The sequence below is a fragment of the Mesitornis unicolor genome, unplaced genomic scaffold (genome assembly GCF_000695765.1).
Source record: "Mesitornis unicolor isolate BGI_N332 unplaced genomic scaffold, ASM69576v1 scaffold891, whole genome shotgun sequence".
NCBI classification, from domain to species: domain Eukaryota; kingdom Metazoa; phylum Chordata; class Aves; order Mesitornithiformes; family Mesitornithidae; genus Mesitornis; species Mesitornis unicolor.
Window position 1 is genome coordinate 2,492 of NW_010162906.1, and position 11,253 is coordinate 13,744.

Below are 11,253 nucleotides of genomic sequence, written 5' to 3' on the forward strand. Positions count from 1 at the left end.
GTGTTGCAGCAAAATGGATTCAGCTCTGCAGGATGTAGGTGATGCTGTACTTAAATCTCCCCTCCAGGGAGCAGGGGCTGCCTCCACCCAGGGCTGCTGAGGAGCAGAGCGGATGCGGGGGACCCAGCAGGATGCCCGTACTGGGTGTTTGTTCCTCCTTCCCATGGGCAGTGTGGCTTCTGAGTGACTGAAACAGGCAAGCAGGGATGCAGCCAGGCATCCAGCCTTTGACAGCTCTGTGCACATGGTTGTGTAGCCTGGGGACTGTTTGCTTCATGGTGGATTTCTTTATTTTTTTTATTTATTTTATTTGGTTGTTTTCGATAACCTAGGAAATCTGGGCTCCGTTTCTGCCTTTTGTAACATCAGGCTGCAACTAATTCAAGCCAGGCCAGATCCTGACCACAGGTATGCCAGTGTAAATTTGAATGGAGTTGCTTACGTCTTGGTTTGGCCCGATCTGAATGGAGTTACTTCTGGCTGATGCCAAAGGGGCTGAGGTCAGAATCTGGCCCATCCTTTCCTGCGTGCCGGGTAATTTGTACGTGTCTCCTGGCACCACTGGGGTATCGTATGGCTTGTGTAATTCTGGCTCCGGCCTGCCAGAGTGCATTGCAATATCCATCGCTGGGAGTGCTGGCTGCAGGCAGACGCTGCCCATAATTGCCCACGTGAGCTGCACGTTCCTCAAGGGCGCAGGAACTGAAAGCCCAAGGGGCTGCGTGGAGTGGTCGGCTCTGCGGATGTGGATCTGTATGCTCTCGGAAGCATCTGATATTTAAATATCAGAAGAGAGGAGAAAGCTTGTAAAGAAAACTGAAGCATCTCTTCGGTGCCATTAGCTGTGTCCCAAGTGGGCACCGGTTGCTCCATTAGCGGCTGGGAAGGTGATTAGCACTGCCCGCCATGTCCCTCCGGCATCTCCCCGCCGCGCGCTGCCTCCGCCGGAAAGCCGAGCCCAGCCCCAGTGCTTTGGCTGCGTGGAGTTTTTCCTTTCATTTTAAATACTTCTCGGCTGTGGTTTTTTTGTCCCAGCGACACATGGAATGATTTATCCATGGCCAGAGCTCAGTTTGGTCCTGATGCGTTGTGCTTGTTGGGTGGGAGGATGAAGCCTCCCTCAGCTGGCATTGGCATGGTGGGTGAGAGACCAGTGGTCATGGTGGAGACCCTGGCAACTTCTTGAGATGGGTCCCATCCATGGGGCTGGGGCAGATCTGCAGTGGATTGCTCCCATGTGTGGCAAGGGAGGGAGGATGCCCTCATTAGAAAGAGCCCATAACGAGGTGGGAATATGCAAAGTCTGATAGCACATACATGCTGGTTAAGGGACATGCTCTGGTTGTTTGCGCACAGTTACAGCTTGTCTGAGCACATCATTACTGTTTTGGGTCCCCTGCTGTCCTCCCAGTGCCCTCCCGCTCAGAGGGTACCTGAGCTGCTGACAGGCTCTGCTGGGGATGGCACAGCTCAGGCACCAGCAGTCCTGGCACACCAGCCCTGTCCAGGCACTTTGAATCTGGTTGCTGGATCCTCTAGAGTACTTGGGCCCATTGGTCCTTGCCTGAGGTTTCTCTGCCTGCTGCTCCCTGTGCTGTGCCATGAGGAGCCTTTTGGTGTTCCATGTGGGGTGGGTGGCTCTGTCCCTGCCCCATGCTGGCACCGGGGACCTCATCCCTCTGCACGGGGTGATGCAGTAGCCCATGGGGACCAGACATCTCTGTCTCAACCAGTTCCAAGTGATGCCATGTGCTTTCCTTGGGTGATGTGAGCACCCCTCGCACTGTGCTGCCCTGACCCGGAGGAGAAACCCAGGTCACTGCACCATGCCAGCAGCATTGGAGAGAAGGCAGGGGAACAGTACAGGTCCTTGGCAGGAGGGAAGCACCATTTCCCTGCCATCCCTCGGGGCTTTCCCCTTCTCCTCCCAGGCAGTGCTGACTGCTCAGCTTTAGCCATCGCCTGCCCTCTAAGCCCGTGTGTTTCAGTGACAGGGCTGCAGTGGATGGCAGAGCACTGCTTGAGCTGCTCCCCCTCCACTTTAATTAGAGAAGGCTGCTCCCATGCTGCAAAGGTCCTGGGATCAAATCTGGTTAATGGCCCCTTCCCTCCTGCCCCGTGTTGTTCTACTTAATCCTGTAATTACCTCTGCAAAGCTGCTGCTGCCCCGGTCTGCTGGGTGGTGACCCTGGGTCTGCTGTAGGCACCAGCCTCCCTATTTGGGGAAGTTTGCTCTCTTTGCCCTCACACACCTGCTGCACCTGTGCCTCATGAATTCAATTTTGGGGACCAAGCACCCACCTGAAGACTTGGCATCAGGGAAACCCGGAGCTCTGGGAGTACATCTGTGCACAGCATTGCTGTCGGGAAGGTGATAGGAAGGGGACCCCACGGCGGGCTGGAGCATTGCCCTGACAAGCCTCCCACAAGACGTGGAAATGCTGCCGGTCACCTTGGGCAGCGCATTGCCCTAGAGAGAAGGGGTGTGGAGACATTGGATGCAGTAGCTAATTTTTTTAAAGCACTTCTGAAGCACTACAGCGGTGTGACTTCCTTCCAAACCACATGGCTGTTAGCATTCCCTGAGCAGAGGAGTGAGGAAATCGCCCACCTCAAAAATGCAGCCACTTCTGGGGAGGAGCCGGGAGGGCAGCCGCTTCCTCGGGAAGGGTGAGCCCCGCCACCTTGGCCCTTACAGCGTCGCGGGTGCTGCTGGCAGCCACCCAAGAGCCTCTCTGGGGACACCTTCGGGACGCTGTCCCTGGGAGGTGCACCCTATCGCTTACGTCCCTCCTCATGCTGGACATGCGGGTGCCAGGCTGGATTTGGAGCCAAGAGGCTCATCCCATCGCTCCCTGCTTAGTCAGCAACATCTCCATTTGATCTGAACCAGGGGCAGCGAAGATGGGAAGTGGAAAGGGGGGGCAGGTGGGGGCTGGGGAGAGAAATACCCACTCTCGGGCCTCTCTGGCAGCTTGCCGGCAGTCCTGGGGTCACACTGAATATGCATAAAAGGGAGCAGATTGCAGCTCACCCTCCTCTCCGATATGGAGGTGAGGCCCACAGAGACCACCGGCCCCGGCTCTCTTTCAGCGGGATAATGGGGTGAGCCGAGCACGGAGCGTGTGTGCCTGTGTGTGGTCCCAGGGATGATAATGATTTCCATTCATGCCCTGCCTCTGCAGCGCCGATGCGCCGCTGGGTGAGGAGTGGCTCCCCGGCAGGAGCAGAGCCCTAAAAACCTGGGCACTGAATCTCTGGGCTTGTGCCATGGTATGGCTGACAGGAGTGACAGTCTCCCATGGGGGCAGGGGGGGTGGGCAGGAGATGCTCATACCCCCCATATACCCCAAAAGCAGCAGTAATGCCATCCCAGGTCCTGTACCTGCTTGTCCCAGCCCTGCTCATGACACCTTCACCTCTGGGCTCTCCCCTTTTTGCCGTCTGGTGCTGGTGCTGTCTCTCTCCTCTGGGCAGGAGTTTCCCAACACTTCTGTCTCTTACTGAAAGGACAATTATAAAGCCTTCACGGGTAGCACACCTGAGTGTGGCCCTACTCATGTCCCCTTGCTGCCATGTGGCAGAGAGGAGGTGGTGGGTGGAGGAAACTTCTCCTTAGCAGGGTTTAGCCTTGTTTGTTACACTCCAAGTTGACCCGAGGTAGATGGATTCAGCTGCTGAGGCATCCCCGAAGGTTTCTCACTTCTTCTCCAGGCTCAGAGGTCTTTCCATGGGGTTGTACCCATGAAACGTGCTGCCTTGGTGGGATGGGAGGTGGTGGTGGCTGCGCCCAGCTGGGTCCCCCTCTGTAGGGTGTGTGGTGAGATGGGGATGATGGAGCTGGCAGCATCACAGGGCTGAAGGAGCTATGCCATTTTTTCAGCAATGAGCATCTCCGTACCCATTAGCAGAGGATTAAGCAGTGAGGAACCAGCTCAGGGGTGGCAGGGGCAAAATTTGCCCTGGGGGAGATGTCCAGGGATGAGCTGAGAATCCTGTCCCTGCTTCTGCCTTGGTATGCACAGGCTGTGATGCTGGCTGCCTATCTGAGCACGGCTGGGAGGGGAGGAGCTTCCCCTCATTAGTGGTTTGGCAGCCTGGGGACAGGCAGATTTCTTCCACAGCCACAGCTCCTTTATTTTTTTGCAAAAGGGAAAAACAAACAAACAAACAAAAAAATCCTGGATCATTTGAAATGGGCTGTCCCCTACCAGCCTCCTTCGGCCAGAGTGGGCAGCTGGACAGCTAGGAGCAAGGGGCTGTGGATGGGGAGCAGAGCATTGGCCACACTGGGCCATGCTGTTGGCAGCACAAAACCCAGGTCATCCCACAAGGATTTACTGGAGGGAGAGGGGATGATGGGGGGATCCTCTCTACCTGGCTGTGGCAAGGGCTGGTAGAGGCCAAAGCACCTGTCTTGGTGGCTAGGGCAGGCTGATGGCCAGCTGCAGTGCTCGAGGTCATTCCTCAGTGAATCTGTGAGCTGTGGTCACTCAGGTGATGCTGAGGATAGGGCATGGCTTATCTACATCTCACAGGATGCTCCTGCTGCAACCAAAGCAGGTGGAAGGGATGTGACCTCCAGTCCCTCTTCCACCCTCCCAGCTAGTGGTGTGGGAGATGGGCCATGTACCCCGGGAGCCACCCAGTGTCCCTTGACCCTGTGCTGCGGCTGCTGGGAGAGGAGCTCAGTCAAGCCCTGCATTTGGTTCTTGCTTTTCCCTCTGTTAATAGACAGGGCAGACCCAGACCTGCGTTTCTTGGGAGTGAGGCCAGAATACCCTTCTTTTGCCAGCTGAAATTATCACCTCCCTGCCCCGCTACCAGGATGCTGCATCAGGAGATGTGGGGTGGGAAGGTGTGCATGGGTCACAGGCCAAGCATGGTGTGTTCCCCATCCCTTACCAGCCTCCACTGCCGGCACCATTCACTCTCTTTGCTCTTGCCCAAGGGAGGAGCCACTTCCATCGTCCTGGGAGGATGGAGGTCCTGCAACTCCTGCGCCTGCTCCTCACCACCGCCATGCTGGGCCTCTCCCAGACGGTGAACCCCTTCGTGGCCCAGCAGACTCCTCCAGACCCTTGCTACGATGAGAGCGGCGCTCCTCGCCGCTGCATTCCTGAATTCGTCAACGCTGCCTTTGGGAAGGAGGTTCAAGCCTCCAGCACATGCGGGAAGCCCCCGACACGGCATTGCAATGCCTCAGACCCCCGCCGAGCCCATCCGCCCGCCTACCTGACTGACCTCAACACCGCCTCCAACATGACGTGCTGGCGCTCCGAGACCCTCCATCACTCACCCCAGAATGTCACCCTCACCCTCTCCCTTGGAAAAAAGTTCGAGGTGGTCTACGTCAGCCTCCAGTTCTGCTCGCCCCGACCTGAGTCCACTGCCATCCTCAAGTCCATGGACTACGGCAAGACCTGGGTGCCATACCAGTACTACTCCTCCCAGTGCCGTAAGATCTATGGCAAGCCCAGCAAAGCCACCGTCACCAAGCAGAACGAGCAGGAGGCCCTCTGCACCGATGGTCTCACTGATCTCTACCCCCTCACTGGTGGGCTCATCGCCTTCAGCACCCTTGACGGGCGACCCTCTGCCCAGGACTTCGACAGCAGCCCTGTGCTCCAGGACTGGGTGACGGCCACCGACATCCGCGTGGTCTTCAGCCGCCCACATCTCTTCCGTGACTTGGGTGGTCGGGATGCTGGTGAGGAGGAGGGGGGCACTGGCTCTACCCCCTATTACTACGCAGTGGGGGAGCTGCAGGTGGGTGGGCGCTGCAAGTGCAATGGGCATGCAGCACGCTGTGTGAAGGACAAGGAGCAGAAGCTGGTGTGCGACTGCAAGCACAACACAGAGGGTCCCGAGTGTGACCGCTGCAAGCCCTTCCACTATGACCGACCCTGGCAGCGGGCCAGTGCGCGTGAGGCCAACGAGTGTCTGGGTAAGTGGGTTTTAATTTTTTATTGATTTTTCTGGGGTTGAAAGCCTAAAATAGGTTATTGGAGGAAGAAATGATGGGTGCTGAGCCGAAGCAATGGAGTGTGCTTATGAGGAGATGCTGGGGAACATCTTCCTCTCTGAAGGGGTGCAATGGGAAAGGCTCAAGCATCTGCCCTGCTTCTGCTGCAGGTGCCCCCATGGAGGTGCGGTGGTTTGGTCATGAGCCAAAGCACTGAATCCCCCAGGAAAAATCTCTGGTGTCTTCCTGCTGGTCAGCAAAGCTCAGTGTGGGATGTGGGATGCCCAGTCAGGGGTGTTTACTTGGGCAGCAAACTGGCTGTCCCTGGGCTGGGAGGCGGGGATCATGGTGGCTCCTTGCAAGATGTGCTTTGGGGCAGGGGGCAGGCAGAAAAACTTGGCAGAGATTAAGGAAATACTAGAGATAGCCCCGTTCAACATTTTATCATTTGATGTTTGGTCCAGCATGGTGTTTTGCCTTAGCAGTTTTAGCTTGTCTGTCCTTGCAATGGTTTCTGTGAGTTAAAAATACTGTCATCAAGATGAAATGATTCCAAAACATCAAACTGGCATTGCTTGGCTGTCCCGCTCATGAATCTTTGTGAGATTTTGGTGGAGGCTTTTGCCTGTTGTCCTGGTTTCAGATGGGTTTGAGGGGTGGCAGAGCCCTATGAAGGTCTGGGAGAGGCAGGAACAGCCTCTTGCTCCTCCTGGACCAGAGCCCATGTCCCAGGGGGTGGTGGGAGAATGGAGACAAGGGAAAGCTGTACCATTAATCAGCTCTTGAAAGGCTCAGTGGATGTGCCAGAGGTCAGAGGGACTTGTTAGTATTTGTGATCGATGTCTTGTTGAGATCCCAGCTGTTGGCTTAAATATATATGTGTTAGAGCGTGTTTCTTCTAAGAATGGCTAAAAAGGCAGCAAATTCAAAGCAAGTGCTGGAACCAATGCTTTAAACCACCTCACGCCCTGTGGGAATGTGTCATCCGTTGTGTTTTCCCACTTGTCTCAGAAAGATGAGTTTTGGAGCAAAGCTCAGACAAAAAATCCTCAACTCTGCACCCTGCCCAGGGCTGCTGCAGGCGGGTCAGCCAGAGGAGGGCTCCGGCTGATGAGTGACCCCATGGAAACTCCCTGGGACAAAAGGAGGACCCCAGCCCAGTGCCTGCCTCCCTTGTGGTACCCCATGCTGCATCCTCCTCGCTGCTGAATCCTCAGGTAAAACAGCGTGATGGCAGCAGGGGTGGCTCTGCTAGCACAGAAGGAGTTAAAACAGAGGAGGCTTATTTTGGGAGAGCATCTGCAGCTCTCTTGTCCATTCTTTGTCCATTGCAGGGTGAGGATCCATGCTCCTGACCATCCCTGCCCCTAGCTGTGTCACCCTTTTGGCAGATGGGGCTGAAAAGATAAACGAGGGAGAGAAGAGGAGGCAGGGGCACAGCACGGTCCCTTCAAGCTCCCCCTGACAAGCCCTGCTCACAAAGACCCTTCCCCAAGCTGCGTGTGAAAGTAGTTTTTCCTGTTGATTTGCTCCCCTTCTTTCTCCCTTTCCCCTCTTGGGCTTTGTGCCCTCTCTGAAGGGACCTGAAAGAGCTTCTCCATCACACGCCTCCAAAGGGCTTAGTGGCTGAAAGCTGGATTAGCTTCCCGAGCCTTCCCCTCTGTGCCTTTCAACAATGACATCTCCCCAGCCAGCATGAACAGACGCAGCAATTAGCACCAATTAAAAGGAGAGGCCGCCCGGGAAGTTCCCTTTGCTCAATCTGGGGGCTGCGGGGCTTCGGACTCTGTCCTGTGGCCGGGCACTAGCGATGCTGGCAGATGGAGGATGGGCACTGGTGATGCTGGTGGATTGTAGTGCATGGCTGGGGAGGAGGAAAAGGTGTGTATGCCGTAGCTTGGTGGCCCAGGACAGGGTCAGGGTGCTGCAGCACCCCAAAGGTGGATCTGGATGGAGCCATGGGGCTGGTACAGCTTCAGGAGGTGGTGGGATGTCACCACTTGGCCATGTGCTCCGCAGCACCCTGCAGAAATGCAAAGGTGAAACAGCTCAGTGATGCCTGAGATCTGAGCATCTGCATAGGACATGACCCCACCATGGCTGCTGTAAGGTGGCTGTAGCATTTGTGAAGACATTGCTGTGCTGCGGTGTTACAGGGCTCAGTGTGACTTTGGCAGCAGGCAGGTTTGGGGATGTCACAGCCGGCACAGTGACAGTGGCTTTACCATGGCACTGGCTTGGCAAGGGGGCACAGTAACAGCTCTGTGCCGCAGGGTGCATGGCCTCGTGCCTGGTTGTTAGAGGAGCGACGCCATCAGTCCATGGGCACAGGGGCTTTCTCAATACCACAAAATGACAGTGTGTATTGTGGGGAACTTGCCCTGTCAATACTGGGATGCTCTGTGTACCCTCTGGCATGCCCTACCCAAAATAGGCGAAAGAGGAAGGCAGGAAAGAAAGAGATGTGTCCCCATCCATATATCGCCCCAACTTTTAGTCTAGATCAGACTCAGTGAAGGATAATCCTGGCAGAGTGGGAGCAGGATGGTCAAAATCCTGAGCCCCTCCATGTGATGCATCAGCTTTATTCTCACAGACTTGTGCCTCCTTCCCAACGCCACTGCCGGTCGCTGCTTGCAGATACGGAGCTGCTTGGGGAAGCCCCGTCACCACCTCTGTAGGCCGTCCCCAAAACACCCGGCCTGGGTAAAGGAGGGGAAGCGGATTAGCACAAGGCAGCCACTGGAAGTAATTGATGCACTCGCTGGTAATGCGGGAGCTCTTGTTCCCTTTGTGGCCGCCGCGGCGGGAGCACTCCCCGGAGCACTGGGATAATGCTCGGGACTCGCTTTGATCCAGGGTGCTCAGCGGGGAAGGGGCTGCACTCTCCTGGGAAGTCCTCGCTCGGCTGCTGCTCCCTCCACTTCGTGCTGGGGGGCTGTGGTGATCGATTTGGGATGCCAGTGCCTGAAAACACTGATCCCCGGAGCAGCGATTGGATCTCGTGTGCTCCCCTGTGTCCTCTACTGTTTCCTGTACATGTTTGCTTTCTTTTTCCTCTCTCAGTGCTTCCCATGCAAAAATCTTCTCAGAAATACCCCAGTGAGCTGGCTGGGCTGTTTTATCCCATGCGGCAAGATCCATGCTGCTAGTGGCCTCTTGGCAGCTGCATCTGCAGCCCCTTCCCTTGCCGCATCCCCTGCAGCAGGATGCTCCTTGCCCCAGCAGATGCACTTGAAACCAACGGGTTCCCAGCAGCACTGGCCTCAGTCCTTCCCCAGGGAGAGCAGGGGGAGTGGTTCAGGGTAGGTGATGGTTTTTGGAGGTGAGCAAGTGGGCAGATTGCTGCCAGACCTGCCTGGGCACCCACTCCCCATGGAGCGCAGCATCCCAGAGGATCTGGGGTGCGGGGGGAGGCAGCCACTTCTCTGATCATCCTGAGTCCTGCTCCTCCCAGGATGGGGCTTGTCAGCCTTGTCCCTCACACTCCTGTTCTCAGCTCACAGCCCCTTGAGGAGGGCTCTCCACTTCTGCTTCTTGGTGGTAGAAGGGCAAGCCCCAGCCCCTCTCTCCAAACACCTTCCCCATGATGGAGGTGTGGTGCGGGTGGGAGGAAAGGGAAGGGGCTTTTCTGGTCTTAGTTCCCATCCCCAGGGTGGAGGTGCAGTCCCATCCTGCCCCGCCATCCTGACCGGGCTCTCCTCCAGCCAAAGCAGGGGCGTAGCTCGAATCCGCTGCGGGTTGGCAGCAGCGGCCGGTCTAGGGTTTCGCTGAGCCGGCTGCCTTTGCTAATTATTCCCAGGGAGCTTGTAGGGGCAGTGAGCCCCACTCCTGCCCTGCAGGCTTCATCGCCTGTCCCGGTGCATGCTGCTGCCCATCCTGTGCTGGTGTCCCTGCCCCAAACCCTCTTGTGCCGTTGCCTCAGGCTCCTACATCCGCAGAAGCCCTGAGGAGAAGAGGTTGTGGGGTGGCCAGGGCCTGGGCAAGAGTTCAAACACCATCAAAAGAGGGACAGAAGGTTGCTCCATTGCAAGGTGTCAACATTTAATTAGTCTATTATTGTGAATTATTAGATCTTGTGATTGTTTAATTGATCATATGATTGTTTAATTGGGCATACTGTACAAGGCCGGAAGCAAGCTACCACGTAATTAGCCCCAAACTGTGCAATTAAATTCTTATTAATACCCCAAACAGCAGGGAACATTCAAGCCTTTAATTAGTGATTAACGGGAGACAGACAGAGCTTGCAACTGAGTCAGCGCTGAAGAACAGTAGAAGTATTTAGCTGGGTAAGAGGGGAGACCCGTCTGCCCCAATTAGCACCGGATGGCTGCGCCTGGGGTGAGGGGACGGTCACGCGTGCTGGTGTGACCCTGTCCCCAAGTAGGAGACAGCCACCCATCCCAGTGTGGCCAAGCCCAGCCAGGTCCTCATGTCGGCTGGCCAGGATCATGCCAAAATCCCGACTTGGCTGAGCCAGGGGCAGTTTGCTGACCCCAGCCCGGGCTGGGACGAGCAGCTGGGAGTGGGCAGCATCACTGCCTGCAGGCAGAGGGGATGATACTGGGCAGCGAGAGGAGGTTTCTTCCCAAAAGCTGGCTCTTGGGAGGATCTGCAGCATGTTCCCAGAGAAGGGTGGCCCCAGGACTGACGGGGACATGCCATCTGGGAGAGGCCCCAGCCCAAGGCAGGGTCAGTGAAAAGGCCTCAGCCAGTTACTCTCTCACCAATTAAACTGGAGGCAGAGACGGACCTGCACCAGGGACAGCGAATCATTTACCCAACCTTTCTCCTCCACTGCCCATTGCCTCCTCTCTGGGCTGCTGGCCCCTCTCCTTCTCCAGAGGATGCCGGGAGCTTGCAGATGTGGCCCTGAGCATTCCCAGTGGGAGAACAAAGCTGCCTTTTGGGGTGACCCAACTTGTCCTTTGGTGGTGCAAGGGAATAACGAGGCTCCTCTAGCCCCCTAAAAATTGATCCTTTGCCATAGATGTGTGCAGCTGCCTCAGTTCAGCTGCACAAACCAACGCTGGCTTCTCCCTGCCCCATTATCTGCTGAGTGCCAGAGCAGCCTGAACATAACGGTACTTCATTACATCTCTCTCTACCCTGGCAAAGCCTGGCTGAGCATCAACATCCCTGGCACAGCAACATCCTTGTCTGCCCAGGACCACAGGCAGTAGTTGCTGCTCTCCCCCCTCCAGGCACCGCATCCCAGTGCCTAGCCCCGTGTCAGAATTTGCCTCAAAAGTCTCTATTTTTCACCAGCACCCGCAGGGAAAAAA

The 11,253-nt window shown here is 56.3% G+C and overlaps 1 protein-coding gene across 1 annotated transcript in view; it reads left to right on the forward strand.

Annotated features, from left to right (window-relative positions):
* Positions 1-4,977: 4,977 nt before the first annotated feature.
* The window catches only part of LOC104547886 (netrin-3-like), a 20,025-nt gene continuing 13,749 nt past the window's right edge, over positions 4,978-11,253 (forward strand). Inside the window, 1 exon segment of the mRNA XM_010193750.1 lies at positions 4,978-5,947. Coding sequence (XP_010192052.1) covers positions 4,981-5,947 — 967 coding nt within the window. The 5' untranslated portion in view covers positions 4,978-4,980.